The 19001-nt window shown below is 45.4% G+C and overlaps 3 protein-coding genes across 4 annotated transcripts; 1 reads left to right on the top strand and 2 right to left on the bottom strand.

Annotated features, from left to right (window-relative positions):
• Positions 1–911: 911 nt before the first annotated feature.
• LOC125542761 (uncharacterized) lies at positions 912–7856 on the top strand. 2 transcript variants are annotated; one of them, XM_087546316.1, is made up of 17 exons: positions 912–1248; positions 1355–1411; positions 1556–1726; positions 1828–1893; positions 2046–2138; positions 2555–2698; positions 2786–2905; positions 3013–3159; positions 3259–3384; positions 3471–3596; positions 3691–3825; positions 3941–4069; positions 4183–4317; positions 4442–4567; positions 5206–6181; positions 6268–6515; positions 7198–7856. In XM_087546316.1, the coding sequence occupies exons 1-15, from the start codon at positions 1080–1082 to the stop codon at positions 6102–6104; spliced, it is 2643 nt and encodes an 880-aa protein (XP_087402442.1). In that variant the 5' UTR covers positions 912–1079; the 3' UTR covers positions 6105–6181; positions 6268–6515; positions 7198–7856. The 2 variants fall into 2 exon arrangements, with proteins under 2 accessions (XP_087402442.1, XP_087402441.1); XM_087546315.1 differs by lacking the exon at positions 7198–7856 and having other exon boundaries at positions 6268–6820.
• On the bottom strand, positions 7118–18858 carry LOC147978487 (putative serpin-Z5). Its single transcript, XM_087514769.1, has 4 exons — positions 18622–18858; positions 18226–18516; positions 9140–9157; positions 7118–7720 (listed from the first exon to the last, which is right to left on the bottom strand). The coding sequence occupies exons 1-4, from the start codon at positions 18856–18858 to the stop codon at positions 7118–7120; spliced, it is 1149 nt and encodes a 382-aa protein (XP_087370895.1).
• Positions 11622–17781, bottom strand: LOC147978488 (uncharacterized). Its single transcript, XM_087546318.1, has 2 exons — positions 17763–17781; positions 11622–12535 (listed from the first exon to the last, which is right to left on the bottom strand). The coding sequence occupies exons 1-2, from the start codon at positions 17779–17781 to the stop codon at positions 11622–11624; spliced, it is 933 nt and encodes a 310-aa protein (XP_087402444.1).
• Positions 18859–19001: the final 143 nt, after the last annotated feature.

Below are 19001 nucleotides of genomic sequence, written 5' to 3' on the forward strand. Positions count from 1 at the left end.
TATGCAGGAGCCTTCACGCGAGACGAATGCTATACTCGCTATAAACGAGATATAGCATTTGGGGATGAAAGGAGCACTCATCGCTATAAGTTAGATATATGGGACGTGTTTGGTCTGTGCCACAGGCCTCTTCGTGTTTGGTTGGATTGGGGACTAGAATTAATTCGCGTCCTCGAACCGAATATACCCTTGATACGTTGAACACACATGTTCCTCCAAAGCGGAGGAATCGCACGGAACGACCTCTAGTTGGGGGCTTTCACCCCTTTCCCCCAATAGTTCCCCTTATATCGTCTCTCCCTCTCCCATATACGCATTGCCGCCGCTCCCTCACCTCCCGATCCCTATCGGAGTAGAGATTTACGGTCACCGGAGGAGCTCTGCCACCATCCTCCCCTCATCTCTTCCTCTCTCCCTCACTCCGATGTCTGGCGTCGTCACCGAAGGAGCTTGTTGTTCCCGTCGGTGCAGATGTGGCCGCCCTGGCCGTCACCTCCAGCCCCAGCTACCTATGCTCGCTTCGCCCGTGCAGGATATCGCCGCTGCGATGACCCGGGCACCTCCCACCTTCCCGTGCGCCGAGCCATCTCAATTCGGCCACTCCGGCCCTTGATTTGGACAACCCTCAAACGCCTTTCCACATCCGGCAACAAGTATGAGCGGCAACAACGATTGTGTTTGTGTTTGTGTTGGGTGAAAAAACAATTTTCTACATAAAAATGCGAGATGAACAATTCCATTCCATTTTATCTTTCCAACCCAAAACTAGAATGTAACCATGCCATTTTTTTGAAACGAAACCGACAATTCTAATGAAACGGAACCATACCATGCCATTTCACTTTGTTCATGAGCCAAACACACCTCGTCACGGGCGCAAATAGGAGGGCGAGACGAAAAAAAAGAGCGGGAGCGAGCACGCTGCGCGCCGCCTGGCCATTCCCCGTCACCCTTTTCCGTCGCCACGTCTCCGTTTCGAAAAGTGTTTCGTCCCCAATCTCCTCCCCCTCTCTCGGACCCGTCGCGGCGCCGGCGAGCGAGAGATCCCCGCCGAGATTCCAGGCGCGACCCCCGCCGCGATGGCGAGAAGGTGGCAGGTCTGGGGCCGGCCCGACGGCAGCCAAGTCTGGATCCCCGCCCCCGACCCCGACGCGCCGCCGCCGCCGCCCGCCGCGGCCCCGCCTCTTCCTCCGCCGGGGCGCGCCGCGGGGACAGCCGCCGCTTCATTTGAGGACGCGCAGGTCAAAGGTACGGCCCCATCGTTATCTCATTGGATTCCGTCGTAGAAATGGCGCTGGATACTGACGTGGCTGTCCCCTATCCTGCCTCCCCTCTCTCCGATCCGAAACCCTAGGCCGGGGCGCTGCTGACGGATGCCGCGTCGAGTCCATGGCCGACCTCCTCGTCCAAGGTAAGGCCCCCTCCCTTCACTCTTCTACTTGGTCCTGTCAGTGTGAGCACGTGTGTGCTCTCATGTGTATACCGTCTCGGCGTTTGAACACAAATGCTTGTATTTAACTGGTGATTGGCCGGTTGTTACTGATGGAATCTGCAGCGCGGAACAAGCTGCTCGAAGGTGATGGGATGGCCGGAGCAACCGGGGATGCAGGAAAAGGCGAGCTGTTCTGCACTGGATCGGGGAGACCAGTGTCCCTCAGCGAGAGGGCTATAAGGAAGGCCAGGGCGTTGGTCGGGGAGGATGTGGAGAAGGCTGGTATTAAGAGAAGTAAGAGCTTATGTGTCCAACTTCTGGTTTGCTTTGGTCAAATTGTTCCATTGTCCGTTTCTGCATGTTTTGTGCTGGGCTGACCAGATTTTGCGTTTCAGAGCAATCATTTGGCGATGTACCTGATGTAGAGGGCGGATTGAGAGAAATGGGCGCCCCATTTAGAGGTAAGACTTGCTTTCACCTTTTTCTCTGTAGAGACAAGATTGAATGTTGCAATAATAGCAACAAAGTGCCTAGTTTTGATAGCTGTATGAATTTTTTTTCTTTTCTCTTGAGGTTATGCATTACTATCAGTTTTCCATCTTATGAAATTTAGGTGGAACCATGCCCCCATTGTTCCAAACTGGGTCAGGAAAAGCGGTCTTGCCGGGCAGGAACTCAATCCAAAAGGCAAGAGCTATTTTAGAAGGTAGGAAGTTTAACACCTGTTTAGTTTTTCTATGTAAATGCTGGAAGTGCTTTGTTATCACTTTGTTCATGTTGACATGTATATGGCTCGGAGTAATCTAGGATTTGTTCACTCAGTGTACTGTTAGAAATTATGCCATAATTAATAATATAATATTTATTAAACTAGCAAGATTTTCCGCAGCTGCCTGACAATTTGTTATACTTACAAATGAAGATATATTTAGACGTGCTTAGCTTGTTGAGCCATTCTACTCCATAGTACTATACAGTGACTTAAAATAGTTTTATTTATACTAATTAGGGTCCATCAAATTGATGGCTGTATATTTTTTTTGTTTGTGAGAACTTCTGGTATATTTTCCAGTTTTTCTTAGCAGTTTTTTTTGGAAAGCTGTAACGTTTGTTGCACAATAGATGTTGATAGTGCTGCTGGTGCCGCACAACCAATGTTCCGTACTGGAACGGGTAGGGCGGTTCCTGTGAACCGGACCCTTATTGACAAGGCAAGAGCTGTTTTGGAGGGACAAACAGCTGTAGAACAAGGTCATTATGATGAGAGTATGATAAAAGTTTTGGATATTTTCTTAAAGATATAGATTCCAAGCATGCCTTAAATTTTTGAATAACCGACCCCTCTGTCAGCAGGTGTGGACGGCATGGAACAGTTTCCATTGTTCCAAACTGGTTCAGGAAGAGTTGTATCTGTCAGTTCAGCATCTGTTCAGAAAGCTAAGTCTGTGTTGAAGGATAATAATACAAGCAAGGGTGAGCTTTGCTTATTCTGCTGTTTGAATTCGGAGCTAATGATCTTGCCTGCTTATTGTGAAATGCATGCCTTTCTTGGTGTACTGATGGCATTCCTCTCTTATTAGAAAATACAGAGAGTTTTGGTAGGCCTGACCATACAGAGAGTTTTGGTAGGCCTGACCAAACTGGTTCAAGAAGACCAGTCATGATCAGCGAAAGATCCATTGAGCGATCTATAGATGCGGTGAATGAGGGAGATGCGGAAAAGAGTGGTAAGATTGGAGTACCTGGGCCTTTTAAAAAAAGCTTGGACTATCTGTCTTTTGATTTATCCACACACATTATTTCTAAAGTGGTACTTCTTTGTGTAGGACATTGGGATACTGGTTGCCAGTTCCCAATGTTCCAAACAGGATTAGGGAAGCCTGTTGCTGTGAGCTGGAACTCAGTTCAGAAGGCAAGGGCAGTATTGGAGGAAGAAAAAATTAAAACAACTGGTACATAGACATATGGCCTTGTTATTTATTTGTGTAATGTTAATGCAGAAGATCAGCATTTTTTCTTTGTATTCTTTGAGATTCAGGACATGGAGATAGCAGTGTTTGCGCCACAACTCTTCAAAGTGAAACGCCAAGGTCTGTTTTGATGAGTAGCAGTTTGATCATGACTGATAGAAGTGTTACACCGAATGGAGATAGTGCAGTGCAAGGTACTTGACTTTCTCAAGTTGACTATGTCTGTGTTACTGACACATCTGGGGTGTTCCTCATATATCAAATAATCTTTTTCGGTCACTCGAATAGAGAAAAATCACGAGGATGGCAACCACTTGCCGTTGTTTCAAACCGGGTCAGGGAGGTCAATTGCTATAAGTAAGAGCTCATTTAAGAGGGCAACTGCAGTTCTGGAGCCAAGGAATATTACAAAGGAATTGGAAGGTAAATTGCTCTCTAAACACATGACATGGTTTCATAACAAGTGTGCTCTCTTGTCACTAAATTTGTGATAAATGTGCATTTATATTTACTGACAGTCAAATTTTTTGTCTGTAAGATGAAGCTCATTTAGATGGTGGCCATGATACTCCCATGTTCAAAACTGGATTAGGAAGGTCTAACTTAGCAAGTGATGGCTGTAGAACTGAATTGTGTATCTTAGAAGCTGAAGAAGCAGTCAAAAGTGGTACTTTCATTTTCCGAATTATAAGAGTTCCTGCACATGGGTCTAAAAAGTAGGTAGAAATAAACTTTTAAAGTCTGCACTGAGTTAACAATTGCTTTGTATGTGCAAACCAGTAAACAATTACAACAGAGAAGCCTTTGTTGAAGTGCCAGCGTTCCAAGCTGGGATACAAACGTTTGTACCCCAAAACAGAAGTTCAAGTCATAAGGCCAGTATGCTTTTGGAGCAACGAAACTTCACGGAGAAAGGTAGTTTTTGGAATCATTCGGTTATATAGTGGAGGCATTTTACAGACTTTTTACATCTGGATCTCGAAAGTAACTTGAGACTCCTTTTCCCATTCCTTTGACATATGCAATATTATTTTGAAAGGATACAAAGACTCTGGAAGTCAACTGCCAATGTTTCGAACCGGATCTGGAAAGTCAGTCTTGATTAGTGAAAGCTCAGTGCAGAAAGCAAAGGCTGTTCTGGAGGAAGAGGTCAAAATAAACAGAGGTATAACAGCTGATCAAACTTTTCTGAGACTTTCACTGATGCAGCCACTGCTACTTTATTTCAATAGAAGATGGTATAAAAGTTCAGCATGCATGTATAGTTGAAGTGTCTATTCTCAAACTAGTCCCGTAGTTCATTTGTACAATACCGCGCGGCCCATAGGTTAGCTAACCATCACAGTCTGTTATACCTCTGTTAGACTTTTGACGCAGCTGTTCATTGCTATACTGGTGTGCTAATCCCATGGTTCTGCAATGCTTTTCAGTAAACATTAGACCAAGTTAACAGAAGTAAAGCCTAGCAGTGAACCACCAATGTGTAACCTGATTATGTCGCAGCTTTCATTTAGAATGGTACACTTATTGCCTTTGACTTTCGAGGCAGCTGTTTAGCCTATACTGTCTAGAATGTATTATTCTTCAATCATATAATAAACAAATGTATGTTTTCAATAGTACCAAATTTCAAGCATACTAATATACAATGTATGATCACGGTGAGCTGTCTAGTGATCAAGTCAGGCATTGGAGTGGCATGTTGATGTGGCAACATGCACTTCTTTATTGCATAATATTACTGCATTTTAATTTGTACACATTTGCCATTTAAAGAGATCTGATCTTGCGTTATTGTTTCAGATAATCATAATCTCCTTAACATGGACAAAAATATTCCTGTCTTTGCTTCACCTCTCAAGACAAGCTGTGCAAGAACAGTTAATATATCTTCAGCTGGTGTATCTCGAGCTGCTACTTTGTTGGGCTTGGAGGAGAATACCCTTTCAACACAATTTTTTGGACATGTGGGCGATAAGCTTGGCACGAAAATAAAATTTGAACGGAAAAATCCAGAACAGAGGCTTGCATCTGGTCCAACAGAAAACCAAGTGCGTAAGGAACCACACCGGCCATTTGAACTTTCTAATAACACAGTTTCTGATTCTGGTGAACATTCTATCAGATTCAGTACCGCGGGAGGCAGATCAATGGCTATTTCTAGTGATGCACTTCAACGTGCGAGAAGCCTTCTGGGTGAATCAGATCACGTGGTTTCAACAAATAATTTAGTAGGCCGCTCTTTGGCATCTGCATGTAATGTTGAGATGCCAAATTCAACCGTCGCCCCAAAAGGTGGACCTGATTTATCAAAAATAAGTAGGGTCAATGGAAAAACCGAACTTACAACATTTTCCCACCAGGCAATGTCTGATAGGAAGCACACTGGATCCTTTGAAAATGCTGTACCTGTTATCCCGGCGACTAACAAACAACCCAATATGTTTCATGTTGGGAGTCGTTCAATCAGTGAAATTCCAAAGATCCCGAAGCCCTCTTCCATGTGTTTATCTGAAACTGACAATGCAAATGACACTAAAGATAAGACCCAGCGACTCCATATACCAGCTGGAGCGTTGGTTGACATTAGTAACTTCATGGGCACACATTCTGGAAATATTGACCATGCTGTTAATGAGAAGAGAAGAATTGAGGGAAGAAACACTGCATCTTCCTTTAAACGCCCCCGCTCTTCCAGATAGATCCTTTGATTTGCATCCCTGTTAGCAGGCTGTAAACTCCTTGATGCCATGCTTTTGCTATGCCCTTGCTGTCAATGGTAGGTTCATCGCCTATACTGCAGGTGTTATATTTTATGTTTTATGTATTAGTGAATGAATCTCCTAATGTGTATCTTTGCTGCAGTGAGTTTGACACTGCATGTGTTGTTTTGCATGCTGGCGACGTTTATTTATGCAGCAGCAAGGCAGTGGATCTTTTTTTTCAGACGGATCTAAAAGGAAGATGATTGTCTTCTAGCAGTAAGCTTTTCTTGCCCAACTGCCGGCGATGACTGCTTTTTAACCGTTACGCCCTTTCTGGAAATAGAGAAGGTTATCTCTCTTAAGGAAGCTTACCATGGAAAAATGGGTGCTGCTGTTTCTGGAAGCAATGTAAGAAAATGTTGGAAGTTCTGCAGAGTTTACTGTCCTCACTGGATGCTCACTGGTAGTTGTTGAAATATGTATTGTATAGGGTGTTATAGCATGCGCGTGAGTTCGTATCCTGATCCGGTTAAGTTAGGCTTGATCTCCTCTGTACAGGCTTGTAGTAAACGTCGAGATCAAAGCCCATAACGACTGGTTCGTAACTTCTGTAATCTCCTGGCCTTGAACCTTTTTATAACGTGCATGCATCCTTGCTGATAGCATACACTTCCACCTAGTTTTACATGGTAATCAGAGCCCTTTCTCTTCAACCTTCTGCTTTCAGCTAGGCGCATGCCTCCTTCACTAGCATGTTTGACATTGCTGATCTCCTATAGCAGAAATATTTAGTTCATACATGTGAATTGTTTCCGCATTTGATTTGCAGGAAACTTTTGATTAGAATTGAATTGTTCATAGATCACACCAATTTTCTTGGGTTCATTATAAGATTTTAGTTCATTAACCTAGGCTACAATTGCTGCATGTTTTTTTACCAGTCTCCACACTGACAGCAAGTACACGAAACACGATCTTCTAATCTAATGCATTCTTCAAGTCCCTGCAAGCTAGCTAGCCGAACAAAAGGTACAGAGGTAGTGACGAAGATATGACAGCATGCTTTTGTTGACGTCTTCTTTTGTGGCAGGCGACTGGGCTTGCCCCATACGCACCGTCGATGGCGAGGGTTCAAGGACGTTCCCTGCAAAGACGATGGTGCCCGACTTCTCAATCACAAAGAAGGCAAAAGGATGGTCAGCAACAAAATCCACGGGAACCGGTCGCGGATGCTTGGGCGCGCTTTTGCCAACCATCATAGACGCGGTGACGGCTGCAGCCTCGGTACTGTCCTCGTTCACCTCGATGACCGCCTTGTGGATGATCTCGCTCAAACCCAACGGCCTGCCGGTGCCGTCGTCCTCCACCATGTCGGACATGTCCGCTTTCTTTTCGTCGAACGCCACCGCGAGTCCCAACTCCCGGAGAATGCCGGACATGTCTTTTGAGAAGGCCAGCTTGAATCTAGGCAGCCTGAACTTCTCGACCGGGACAAGGCTCGTCGGAAGGTGTGAGCCGATGAAGCCCGGGCTCGACGCCATCATCTCGACGAGGGCATGGAGCCCGTCACGGGCGTCCGGGAGGAAGATGCACATTGAGAAGGGTGAAGGCCGCTTGCGTCCTTCCTGTTGGATTAATTATGCATCTCTAGGATACCATTAGCAGGAACTGATTGCATCTAGATCACCTAAAAGGCATGAACAGAGAAGGTTTAGGGAATCTTTACATGTCACGGCAGTGGACATGATCGCCTGCTCGATGCAGGCGTGATCGAGCAGGCGTGATGTAGTCGAGGTAGCAGTCCTCCTCAACGTCCTGATGCCCTCAGGACGCCACCGACACTGCCCGGGGACAGCGGCGACGGCAGGCTTAGGTCTTCCCGTCGCTGTAGCACTCCCCCTGATCGGATGGGGTGAGAGAATATCGGGAGGAGAGTAAACCTTACGTGAATTGTGATCTCGCAGGTGGCCAGCTCTCTCCCGTATCCTTTTAATATGGCGCTGGCGACAGGGGACCCAAAACCTGAGTTGGTTTTTGGGCTCCCCCGATCAAGGCGCGTTAGTTCTGATTGAGGCTCACGTACGTTGGTACGTGGACCCCTTCACTTATCGTTATCCCTTCATCCTTTTTTCTTCTTCTGTTAGACTAATAGATCTAACGGGTCTGTTTAAGCCGTCAGATCAAAACCAACATTCTCCCCCTTGATCGTTAGGCTTAACTTCATTCGCCCATTCTACATAGGAATGATGTACCAAAGTGAGGTGTTACTACAGCTCGAAACGCCATGGAACCTCAACATTTATAGCACACCCGCCTATTTCGAAATGGAAAAACATTTTGCTAATTGGGGAGTGGTTCATTTTAATGGTCCTCTTATTCCAGAATCATAAGGCTTTCAGTAGTCCCATGCCGGCAACATGCTCACGAAAAATAGTGGGTGGTAAGCCTTTTGTTAGCGGATCCGCAAGCATATGCTTCGTTCTTATGTGTTTAACATCAACTGTTTGATCCTGGATTCTATCTTTCACAACATGATACTTTATGTCAATGTGTCTGGCAGCATCACTTGACCTGTTGTTACTCGTATAGAAAACTGCGGGTTCATTATCGCAGTATAATAAAATTGGTTTAGATATGCTGTCAACCACTTTAAGTTCGGAAATAAAATTCTTTAACCATACAGCCTGCCCGGTGGCCTCATAACATACTACAAATTCTGCTTGCATCGTAGATCCAGCAGTTAAGGTTTGTTTGGAGCTTTTCCACGATATAGCTCCTCCCGCGAGTGTGAATATATAACCTGACGTGGATCTCTTACTATCCACACAATCGGCAAAATCAGAGTCTGAATAACCAACAATTTCTAGGTTATCAGTTCTTTGTTATCAGTTCTTTTATATGTAAGCATGAAATCTTTAGTTCCTTGCATATAACGCAAGACTTTCTTTGCGGCCTTCCAGTGGTCCGGTCCTGGATTTGATTGGTATCTACCAAGCATCCCGGTTACAAAACATAAATCTGGGCGTGTACACACTTGAGCATACATGATGCTTCCGACAGCTGAAGCATAAGGAACCGACTTCATCTGATCAGTTTCACATTGGTTCCTCGGACATTGAAATGTCCCAAACTTATCGCCCTTAACTATAGGAGCAGGTGAGGGTGAGCACTTATGCATATTGAATTTTTTCAGTACTCTCTCAAAGTATGCCTTTTGAGATAGTCCTAACGTTCCTCTGGACCTATCTCGATGAATCTTGATGCCGAGGACATACGAGGCTTCACCAAGATCTTTCATATCAAAACTGGATGACAGAAAATTCTTGGTCTCATGCAGCATATCCTTATCGCTACATGCCAACAATATGTCATCAACGTATATGACTAAAAATGTGAACCTACTGCCTTTAAACTTAATGTATATGCAGTTGTCCACAACATTTTCGGTGAAACCAAAAGTTTTGATAATTGTATCAAACTTGAGGTACCACTCTCTTGAAGCTTTGCTTCAAGCCATAAATCGATTTCTTTAGACGACATGCCAAATGTTCCTTCCCTTCCATAACAAAGTCTTCTGGCTGAGCCATGTAAACGTTTTCTTTTAAGTCACCATTTAGAAATGCCGTTTAACATTCATTTGGTGTAGTTCTAGGTCGTAATGAGCTACTAATGCCATTATGATTCTGAAAGAATCCTTGGTTGACACAGGAGAGAAGGTTTGCTTATAATCAATGCCTTCTCTCTGTGTATACCCTTTTGCCACTAGCCTTGCCTTGAACCGTTCGACATTCCCTTTGGAATCATACTTGGTTTTGTAGACCCACTTGCAACCTACTTTCTTAGCTCCATCGGGAACTTCTACTAAGTCCCATACGTCGTTTGAGCCCATAGATTTCAACTTGTCTTCCATGGCAACCAACCATTTGGACGAATTTTCGCTTTTAATGGCCTCCTTATAAGAGGTTGGATTCTCCACCTTTCCCAGATCATTCATATCCTCAATCATGAAGGTGATATAGTCGTCTGATATGGCTTTCTTCCTCTCACGCCGTGGTCTACCCACAGGAGGAGGTGGTGGTGGTACATCATCATTTTGTGAATCATTATTTTCCTAGTGGTCCTCATTTGTGTCTGGATTTTCATTATTAGTCTCCGGATCACCATTTGACTGAGAAACTGAACCATGAGATTCAGGATCATCAGTTGTCACATTTCTTCGTATTGGAAAAACAATCTCTTGGATAATCGGGGATGGTGCACAAACCCGCTTCTCCTCAAGATCGATCTCCCTTAACTTAGTGACCTTATTATCCTCAAAAAATACCGCTTGTCTAGTCTCCACAAACTTGGTGGTATGACTTGGACAATAAAAACGATATCCCTTTCCCCTATGAGGGTATCCAACGAAGAAACAACTAACTGTTTTTGGATCCAATTTCTTAAGTTGTGGATTGAAAACTTTAGCTTCAGCAGGGCAACCCCACACTCGTAAGTAATTCAAGCTCGGTTTCTTTCCCACCCACATCTCGTAAGGTGTGTTCGGTGCTGACTTAGTTGGAGCAAGATTTAGTATGTGTGCAGCTGTCTTTAATGCCTCTATCCAAAGGCTTACTGGTAAACTAGAGTGATTAAGCATGCTTCGCACCATATCCATAAGGGTGCGGTCGCGACGCTCGGCCACACCATTTTGTTGTGGTTCACCAGGCATTGAGTATTGAGCAATGATTCCATTTTCAGATAAGAACTTGGCAAAAGGTCCAGGAATCTGCCCATAAGGAGCATGCCTACCATAATACTCTCCCCCGCGATTAGACCATACAACTTTGATTTTCGCGTTCAGTTGATTTTCAACCTCCGCTTTATAGACTTTGAATTTCTCCAAAGCTTCCGATCGGTCACGTATGGGATAAATATATCCATAGCGGGAAAAGTCGTCTGTGAATGTAATGAATGAATCAAAACCATCTACAGACTTAACATTAAGGGGTCCACATATGTCGGTGTGAATTAATTCTAAAACCCCTGTGGCTCTTCTGCTCCTTTCTTAATTGTTTTTGCGAATTTTCCTTTAATGCAGTCGACACATTTGTCTGCATCTGAGAAGTCTAATGGGAGGAGTATTTCATTTTTAACTAAGCATTCCATTCTCCCCCTCGAAATGTGGCCCAAACGACAATGCCACAATTTCGAAGAATTACTAACTCCTTTCCATTTCTTCTCAACATTAATTTCATCACTCACATGCATAACTGAATCATTATTAAGAGATAACATGTATAGTTGGCCTCGTCTAACACCGATGCCTACATTCTTATTACATTTGATCAAAGCACAAATTGTTTCTTGCCAAAATGGCACTCATACATATCATCATCTAAACGAGAAACTGAAATCAAATTCCTACTTAAGGTAGGCACATAAATAACATTATTCAATCTAAAAGTGTGGCTAGTGTGTAGCTCCAACGTGAGAGATCCCACAGCTTCAACATCGGCCTCAACTTCGTTCGCAACCTTAAGCTTTCTTGTTCCTCCTCTTATAGTTTGGATCGTATCGAATCCCTCTTTTGTTCATCCATTTTAGAAAGCCTGGGCAGTCCCTTTGATAGTGTCCCTCCTCTTTGCAGAAGTTACAAGCGCTTTCTCCAGCAGTGGAGCTGCTAGGAGCAGAAGAAGAACTGCCGGCTTCTTTACCCTTGAATGCCTTAGGGTTGAATGGCTTAGTGCCTTCTTTCTTGACTTGCTTTTTCTGAGGCTTGGGAAAACCTTGCCCGTCATGCTTTCTCTTGTTAGAGCCAACATGAAAAACATGGTCTTTCTTCTGCCTCATGATCCTCTCTTCCTCCTGGACGATCCTTGCGGTCATCTCAGAGAGTGGCCATTTTTCCTTTAGAGAGTTATAGTTGACCTTAAATTGTTCAAACTCTTCTGGAAGAGACTCAAGAATAATTATGACAAGAAGGGCTTCACTTAAAGAACACTCCAAAGCCTTAAGTTTGGTGTAAGCATTTACCACCCTCAATATGTGTTGCCTAACGTTTCCGTCAATAGTGTATTTCTGAAGAAGTTTAGCAAAAAGCTCATGAGCATACACTTTGTCGGAGCCTTTAAATTGCTCCTCCATTTCAGTGAGGAATTCTTTAGCAGTGTCTTTCTTAGGGAGTGCTTCAGAAATGTCCGGGGATATTGTCGCTTTCATGATGAGAAGCGCAATATGGTTGGACTTGTTCCACTTTTCCATCTTAACATCATAATTCTTCTTGAGTTCTGCATACCCTGTAGCATGTGCAACAGGTGCCACAGGTTTTTCTTCCCTCAAGGCATAGTCAAATTCATTACAACCCAAACATAATTCGACTTGGGACTTCCAACGAGGGAAGTTACTCCCCGTAAGTGGTTCGCTCGTGTCGGACCGAAATGGAGCGGAAGCTGAAATCATCATAAAAATTCATAAGTAAACTTGCATGATTATAAATTTACGTTGGTAAATAAACAAACATGCCAAGTATTTAATTTCAACTCCATGTCAAAACACCGTTGGGCAGAAAAAACATGGAATTAAAATATCATAGGGGATGACTCATAATAATAAAACAACGTTGGTCCGAATTAAAATTAGAGTCATTTCATTCTGAATTTAAACATCAACATAAAAGAAAATATCATTATTTTTGATGTCTAAAAATTCATCATGCAAAAACACATAATAAATCCTGAATAAAATATCTCGTTGGTTCAATTTTACCCAGAATAATAATGTGTTCATTTTAGTTTTAGGCATTTTCTATTTTTAACGGTGCAAAAACATAATAACTATTAACTTAAACGCATTGTAAAAACAGAAAATCGCGACAGTCATTTTAGCCCGAAAGACCCCACAGCTACACGTAAAACGGCCCAGCCCAGAAGAAGTTTTTTTTTTGTGTTTTCGCTGGACTGACATAACCTGGGCCGCAGCCCACAGCCGGAATCGACCCATTAGCGCCCGCCGGCCCAGCAGGGAGCCGCGCGATGCTCTGAGTCGTCGGATCGAGCCGACGGCTCAGATCGCCCCAAACCTGAGCAAAACCTGCGGCTGGGTCAAACCCTATCCATTTCTAACCCTCCTCCCGATTCCCACTCACTGGCGGGGCGACGGCGGCCCGAAAGGCGCGCCGCCCATGGCGGCGCGCCGGCTGCGCTCGCCGAAGCAGCATGCCGTGGACGACGTCCGGTGTGCTCCTTCGTCGAGCGTGGCTGCTAGCGTCCGTGTACATGGCGCATCAAGGAGGAGGATGGGCGTCGGCCACCGCGGCATGAAAAAGTGACGGCGACCTGCGCGGCGTCGGCCACACAGAGGCACGTCCATTAGAGCAGCGGCGGCTGCCGAGTTCTTCCCGCGCGTCGTCCTGGGGACGGCGGCGTCACGACGTCTCCGCCCTCGCACCGCGGTGGATGCAGTGCGGGCCCCGAAGGGAAGAGGCGGCTACGCGGCGCATTAGGTGAGGATTCTCCTCATTCCTTCTCCAATTCGTGTACATCAGTGCTTGATTTGGGGAAAAACAGTCATAATTGCAAAATTAGGGTTCTTACGAATTGGGGATTAATTCTAGGGTTCTTCATCATGAGGGGTTGCTACTGTAGACTTGCGTGTATCCCTCTGCCTAATATTTTGCTAATGCACATGGAAACAGTACTTAAGCATGGTCAATTTTAATCAACTTGACATGAAAGTGAGCATTAGATCTTAACTTAGATTAATTAAAAAATTGATTGATCAAAAGATAGCAGTACTTAATCCGTAGCAATTAGAAAACAACATGATGATGTACAGGGGGCATCAAGACAGTAGCATGCATATTTGGGCTAACCAGGGGATAAAACTTTCAATCTTGATCATGAACCCTAAACTTGACATTGATCTAAACATGGTAGTGATCTACTGATCAACAATAAAGGGATCTATTGCAATCAAGATTGGCGACTGATACCATTGTTGAATTAATTATGCATCTCTAGGATACCATTAGCAGGAACTGATTGCATCTAGATCACCTAAAAGGCAATAAGAACTTAAATCGGTCTCCTTACATGGATAAATTCAATTCCATCATCCAATCTCTGAACCTGTGTGAGATATATATGGGAGGGGGCAAGTATACCTGGTCCAACCACCAGAGACATCCTACCTTAGAAAAGCTCAATAGAGTCCTTATGAGTTTTGAATGGGAAGACCTCTTTCTCCTGGTCACTGTCCGGAAGCTGGTACGGGATGTGTCAGACCATAACCCTCTCCTACTGTCTTCTAACTCAAATGTTTCAAAACCCACTCGACAACGTGAGTTCAGATTTGAACTCAATTGGCTTAAAAATGAAGAATTCTATCCCATAGCTAAGAAGTTATGGGAACAACCAGTTGCCTCTGATGATCCCATTGACATCCTAAACATCAAGCTCAAAAGGTTGAAAAAGTACTTCAAAGGGTGGGGCTCCCATTTGTTTGGCCATGCGAAGAAAAGAAAAAAATATATTCAAAAAGAGCTGGAAGAGATCGAGACCTTAGAAGAAGAGGGCCCCCTTGACCCAGAAACTTATGAAAATAGAACAAACCTGCGGATGGAGCTCGATGATATAATGGCCAATGAGGAGCTCTTCTGGCTCCAACAATCCAGTGAGAGATGGTTGCTAAAAGGGGACCAAAACACGGCCTTTTTTCATCGTGCGGCCAATGGTAGAAAACGGAAAAACACTATTCACTCTTTCACTGATGGCGAAACGGTGATTGAGGGCACAGATAACCTACTGGCTCATGCCACAGCTTATTATAAGAATCTTTTCGGCCCGGCCAGGGGAAACATTTTTCACCTGTCCACGGATACCTGGTCGGAAGAAGAGAAACTAACAGAAGAGGATAATATACTCCTGACCAGTGAATTCACGGAGGAGGAGGTCAGAAAAGCATTATTTGGCATGGAGAGCAATAGGGCCCCGGGCCCAGATAGCATCCCAGCTGAGTTCTACAAACACTGTTGGGACTTTGTTAAAACAGATATTATGCGCTTGTTTCGCGCTTTTCACAATAACACCCTGGATGTGGAACGTCTGAACTATGGGGTGATCACCTTGATACCTAAAACCAATGGTGCTAAGAAAATACAACAATACCGCCCCATTTGCCTGCTTAGATGTCCTTATAAGCTAATTACTAAGGTAATGGACAATAGAGCAGCCATCTTTACCGATAAACTTATTAGCAGACACCAAAATGCTTTCATCAAACATAGAAATATCATGGATGGGATCCTCACTCTCCATGAGATCTTGCACCACACACACCATAAGAAGAAAGTTGGGGTAGTCCTGAAGTTGGACTTTGAGAAGGCATACGACAAAATTAATTGGGATTTTCTCCTTGAGTGTCATAATAACAGAGGTTTTGGTGAAACCTGGTGTGGTTGGGTGAAGAATATACTAACTAATGGCACAGTCAACATTAAGTTGAATAATGTGACTGGGCCTTACTTTCAAAGCCACAAGGGAGTGCGTCAGGGCGACCCTCACTCCCCTTTTTTGTTTAACCTTGCGGTGGAAACCTTGTCTAAGATGATTCGCAATGCTCAAAAGGAAAAGATGATAACTGGGTTGGCCCTAGATCTCATTGAAAATGGCGTTGCTGTTCTGCAATACGCCGATGACACGGTTATTTGTTTTGAACATGATGAACAAGCTGCTGTCAACCTGAAACTTCTCTTATATATCTTTGAACTTATGTGTGGCTTAAAGATTAACTTCCTTAAGAGTGAAGTCCTGTGTGTGGGTGGAGACAAAAACATCCTGGCAACTTATGCGAACATCTTTAATTGTCAAACTGGTCACTTCCCAATGGAATACTTGGGGGTCCCTGTGAGCTACTCAACTTTGCGCAACCTGGACTGGAACTTTGTTGATGATAAATTCCTTAAGTGTTGTGAAACCTGGATTGGTAACGCTGCATCCTCGGGGGGGAGACTCATTCTCCTGAACTCCTCCCTGTCCAGTATTGTGTACTACTACATGGCAATGTTCCTACTCCCTAAGATGGTGATCTACAAACTCGACAGACATCGTAAAAAATTCTTCTGGCAAGAAACCAACGGCAGGAAACGTTATCACCTTGTCAAATGGACCAGGATCTGTAGGTCTAAGAAAAAAGGGGGTTTGGGGGTGAAGGACTTATATAGACACAATATAAGCCTGCTAACTAAGTGGTGGTGGAAACTTGAGACTCAACAAGGGCTTTGGCAGGATATTATCCGAGCCAAGTACTTGAAGAGAGACACTGTTGCCTCGGTTCGATGCAAATTTGGCGACTCTCCGAGCTGGAAAGCTATTATGAAAGTTAAGGAACATTATTTCGCTGGGAGGGGGGGTGAATGTAAAAGCTGGCAACCTGGCTCGGCTGTGGATGGACAACATTGAGGGAACCCCCCTTTGAGAATCAAGTTCCCAGAGCTGTATGATATCTGTAACAACCAAGAGATCACAGTGGCCAAAGCCAGGGGCGAGGGGTCCCCAGATCTCTTTAGAAGACGATTACATCCTCGGCTTGCAAGTCAATGGGATGAGGTGAAAAAAATGATAAATTCCTGGGTGATATCTGATGAACCAGACCAGGTTGTGTGGAAACTTGGAAAAAGCAAGCACTTTACCACCAAATCCATGTATAGTCACCTGGAAAGCCGCCTCGCTGGGTGTGATTATAGATGGATTTGGAAAGCTAAGCTACCTCTCAAGGTCCAAATTTTCCTTTGGCAATTGTTTCAAGATGTGGTGTTGACACGAGATGTCATGAAAAGATGCAAATGGGCGGGGAACCCCAGATGTTCCTTCTGTCAGAAAAGGGAAACATCTCAACATCTCTTCTTCACCTGTCCAGTTGCAAGAGTGGTTTGGAGAACGGTTGGCTGTGTGTTTGGCACAGATTTGTGCCCTGATAACATATGGAAATATTTCTCTTGATGCTATACTTTCTTACCTAATGGTGTCAGATTTTATACTTTTGGCCTAGCTGCGATCTGCTGGGCCATGTGGATTTGTCGTAACAGGGCCAGTTTCGAAGGCAAAAAACTGAGATCCCCTTTTGATGTGGTCTTCTCTGCATGTGGCTACATGAACTACTAGGCAGGTATGATGGCGGGAGCTGATCGAGAGGCGATGGAGCGCGGCGCTAAGATGCTCAAGACCAACGCTGCTGCCATGATGAGGATTTGTGCAGCCCCAGCTGGATCAGCGATGGACTGAAGGATGAAGCTGTCGTCTATGCCTTCTCCTGCCTTATCTTCAGTGGATATTATTGTCCTGATTCTTGTTCCGTTTGATGTTTTTGCCCCTGCATGGGCTTTGCTTGATGCTCACTTGTGAGCCGTTCCCCCCTGAATGTGGAAGTTACCTCCGGATTTCTTATTTTGCTCTGGTTAGGATAGGTGGTTTTAGATGGCACTGGGTTTTCGCCCCATGGTGAGCTGCTCGATGATGAGTGCTTGCAGTGGGTTTCCCAGTGGTGTCTTGAACCCGCTTTCCCCTTTCCAGTTTCCTTAAGACCTGGACTTTGTATTTCCGTTATGTCATAGTAATGGAAAGGGGTAATACCCGGTTCAAAAAAAAAGGCATGAACAGAGAAGGTTTAGGGAATCTTTACATGTCACGATAGTGGACATGATCGCCTGCTCGATGCAGGCGTGATGCAGAGGTGATGTAGTCGAGGTAGCAGTCCTCCTCAACGTCCTGATGCCCTCAGGACGCCACCGGCACTGCCCGGTGACAGCGGCGGCGGCAGGCTTAGGTCTTCCCGTCGCTGCAGCACTCCCCCTGATCGGATGGGGTGAGAGAATATCGGGAGAAGAGTAAACCTTACGTGAATTGTGATCTCGCAGGTGGCCAGCTCTCTCCCGTATCCTTTTAATATGGCGCTGGCGACAGGGGACTCAAAACCTGAGTTGGTTTTTGAGCGCCCCCGATCAGGGCGCGTTAGTTCTGATCGAGGCTCACGTACGTTGGTACGTGGACCCCTTCACTTATCGTTATCCCTTTATCCTTTTTTTTCTTCTGTTAGACTAATAGATCTAACGGGCCTGTTTAAGCCGTCAGATCAAAACCAACACTTCCTTGTACCGGAGGTTGAGCACCTTAAACCCTTTGTGGCACGCGATGTACTGCTGCCCAAAACCCCGCATGAAGGGGACATGGAAGGTGCTGCCGTTGAGGCGGTGGAACTTGTCGTCCACAGTGTTCTCCTCGCGGAAGGGCACGTGCCACTTGCCCTTGAAGTAGATGGCGTTGGCCACGACGATGTCGGTCTCAGCGGACACTTGCTCGTCGGCGAGGACCGAGTCGATGAGGTTGTCCGTCGCCGCCGCCGCCCACGCGTTGATCTGCTTCACGGCTTCTCCTGGCTGCAGCCAGCGTGATCAATTAGAAATTTAATAAGATTGTGTGCCAAACATGAACAAATGTTGAAGAGAGAGTTGTGGCTGCACCTGCACATGCACCGACCTTACCTTTCCGTGGAAATCGACGGCGCGGGTCTCGGCCTTGTAGTACTCGGCGGCGGCGGCGCGGAAGGCGGGGTTGAGCTTCCGGGTCTCGTCGTGCCATACGCTGAAGGCGAACGAGATGCGCGGCCCGCCCCTCCATGACCGGTCGGCGAGGGCGTGCTTCGACAAACCGCCGACGGTCTCGGCGATGCCCTCGTTGGACTCGGCGCCAAGGAGGGCGAGCAGCTCCTGGCGAGTCATTCATGCCCTGGGCGCCGGCGGACGTGAGCGCGAGTGCGGCGTAGATGGACAGCGGCTAGAAGACGAGGTTGCCGGCCGCGCTCGTCGAGGAGAGCGCCCTGATGAGGCGCAGGGCGAACGACGTCAGGCCGTGGCACGCGAGT

This window comes from Triticum urartu, chromosome 3A, assembly GCF_056163025.1.
Source record: "Triticum urartu cultivar PI428250 chromosome 3A, HENAU_Tu73, whole genome shotgun sequence".
Lineage (NCBI taxonomy): Eukaryota > Viridiplantae > Streptophyta > Magnoliopsida > Poales > Poaceae > Triticum > Triticum urartu.

What these genes read in the sequence shown, in the direction of transcription:
- LOC125542761 (XM_087546316.1), top strand. Translation starts at nt 1,080, where the DNA reads ATGGCGAGAAGGTGGCAGGTCTGGGGCCGGCCCGACGGCAGCCAAGTC. An exon ending in TATTACAAAGGAATTGGAAG is followed by an intron (nt 3,826 to 3,940) that starts GTAAATTGCTCT and finishes TTTGTCTGTAAG; the next exon opens with ATGAAGCTCATTTAGATGGT. An exon ending in TGAAGAAGCAGTCAAAAGTG is followed by an intron (nt 4,070 to 4,182) that starts GTACTTTCATTT and finishes TGTGCAAACCAG; the next exon opens with TAAACAATTACAACAGAGAA.
- LOC147978487 (XM_087514769.1), bottom strand. Translation starts at nt 18,858, where the DNA reads ATGACTCGCCAGGAGCTGCTCGCCCTCCTTGGCGCCGAGTCCAACGAG. An exon ending in CCGTCGATTTCCACGGAAAG is followed by an intron (nt 18,517 to 18,621) that starts GTAAGGTCGGTG and finishes CGCTGGCTGCAG; the next exon opens with CCAGGAGAAGCCGTGAAGCA.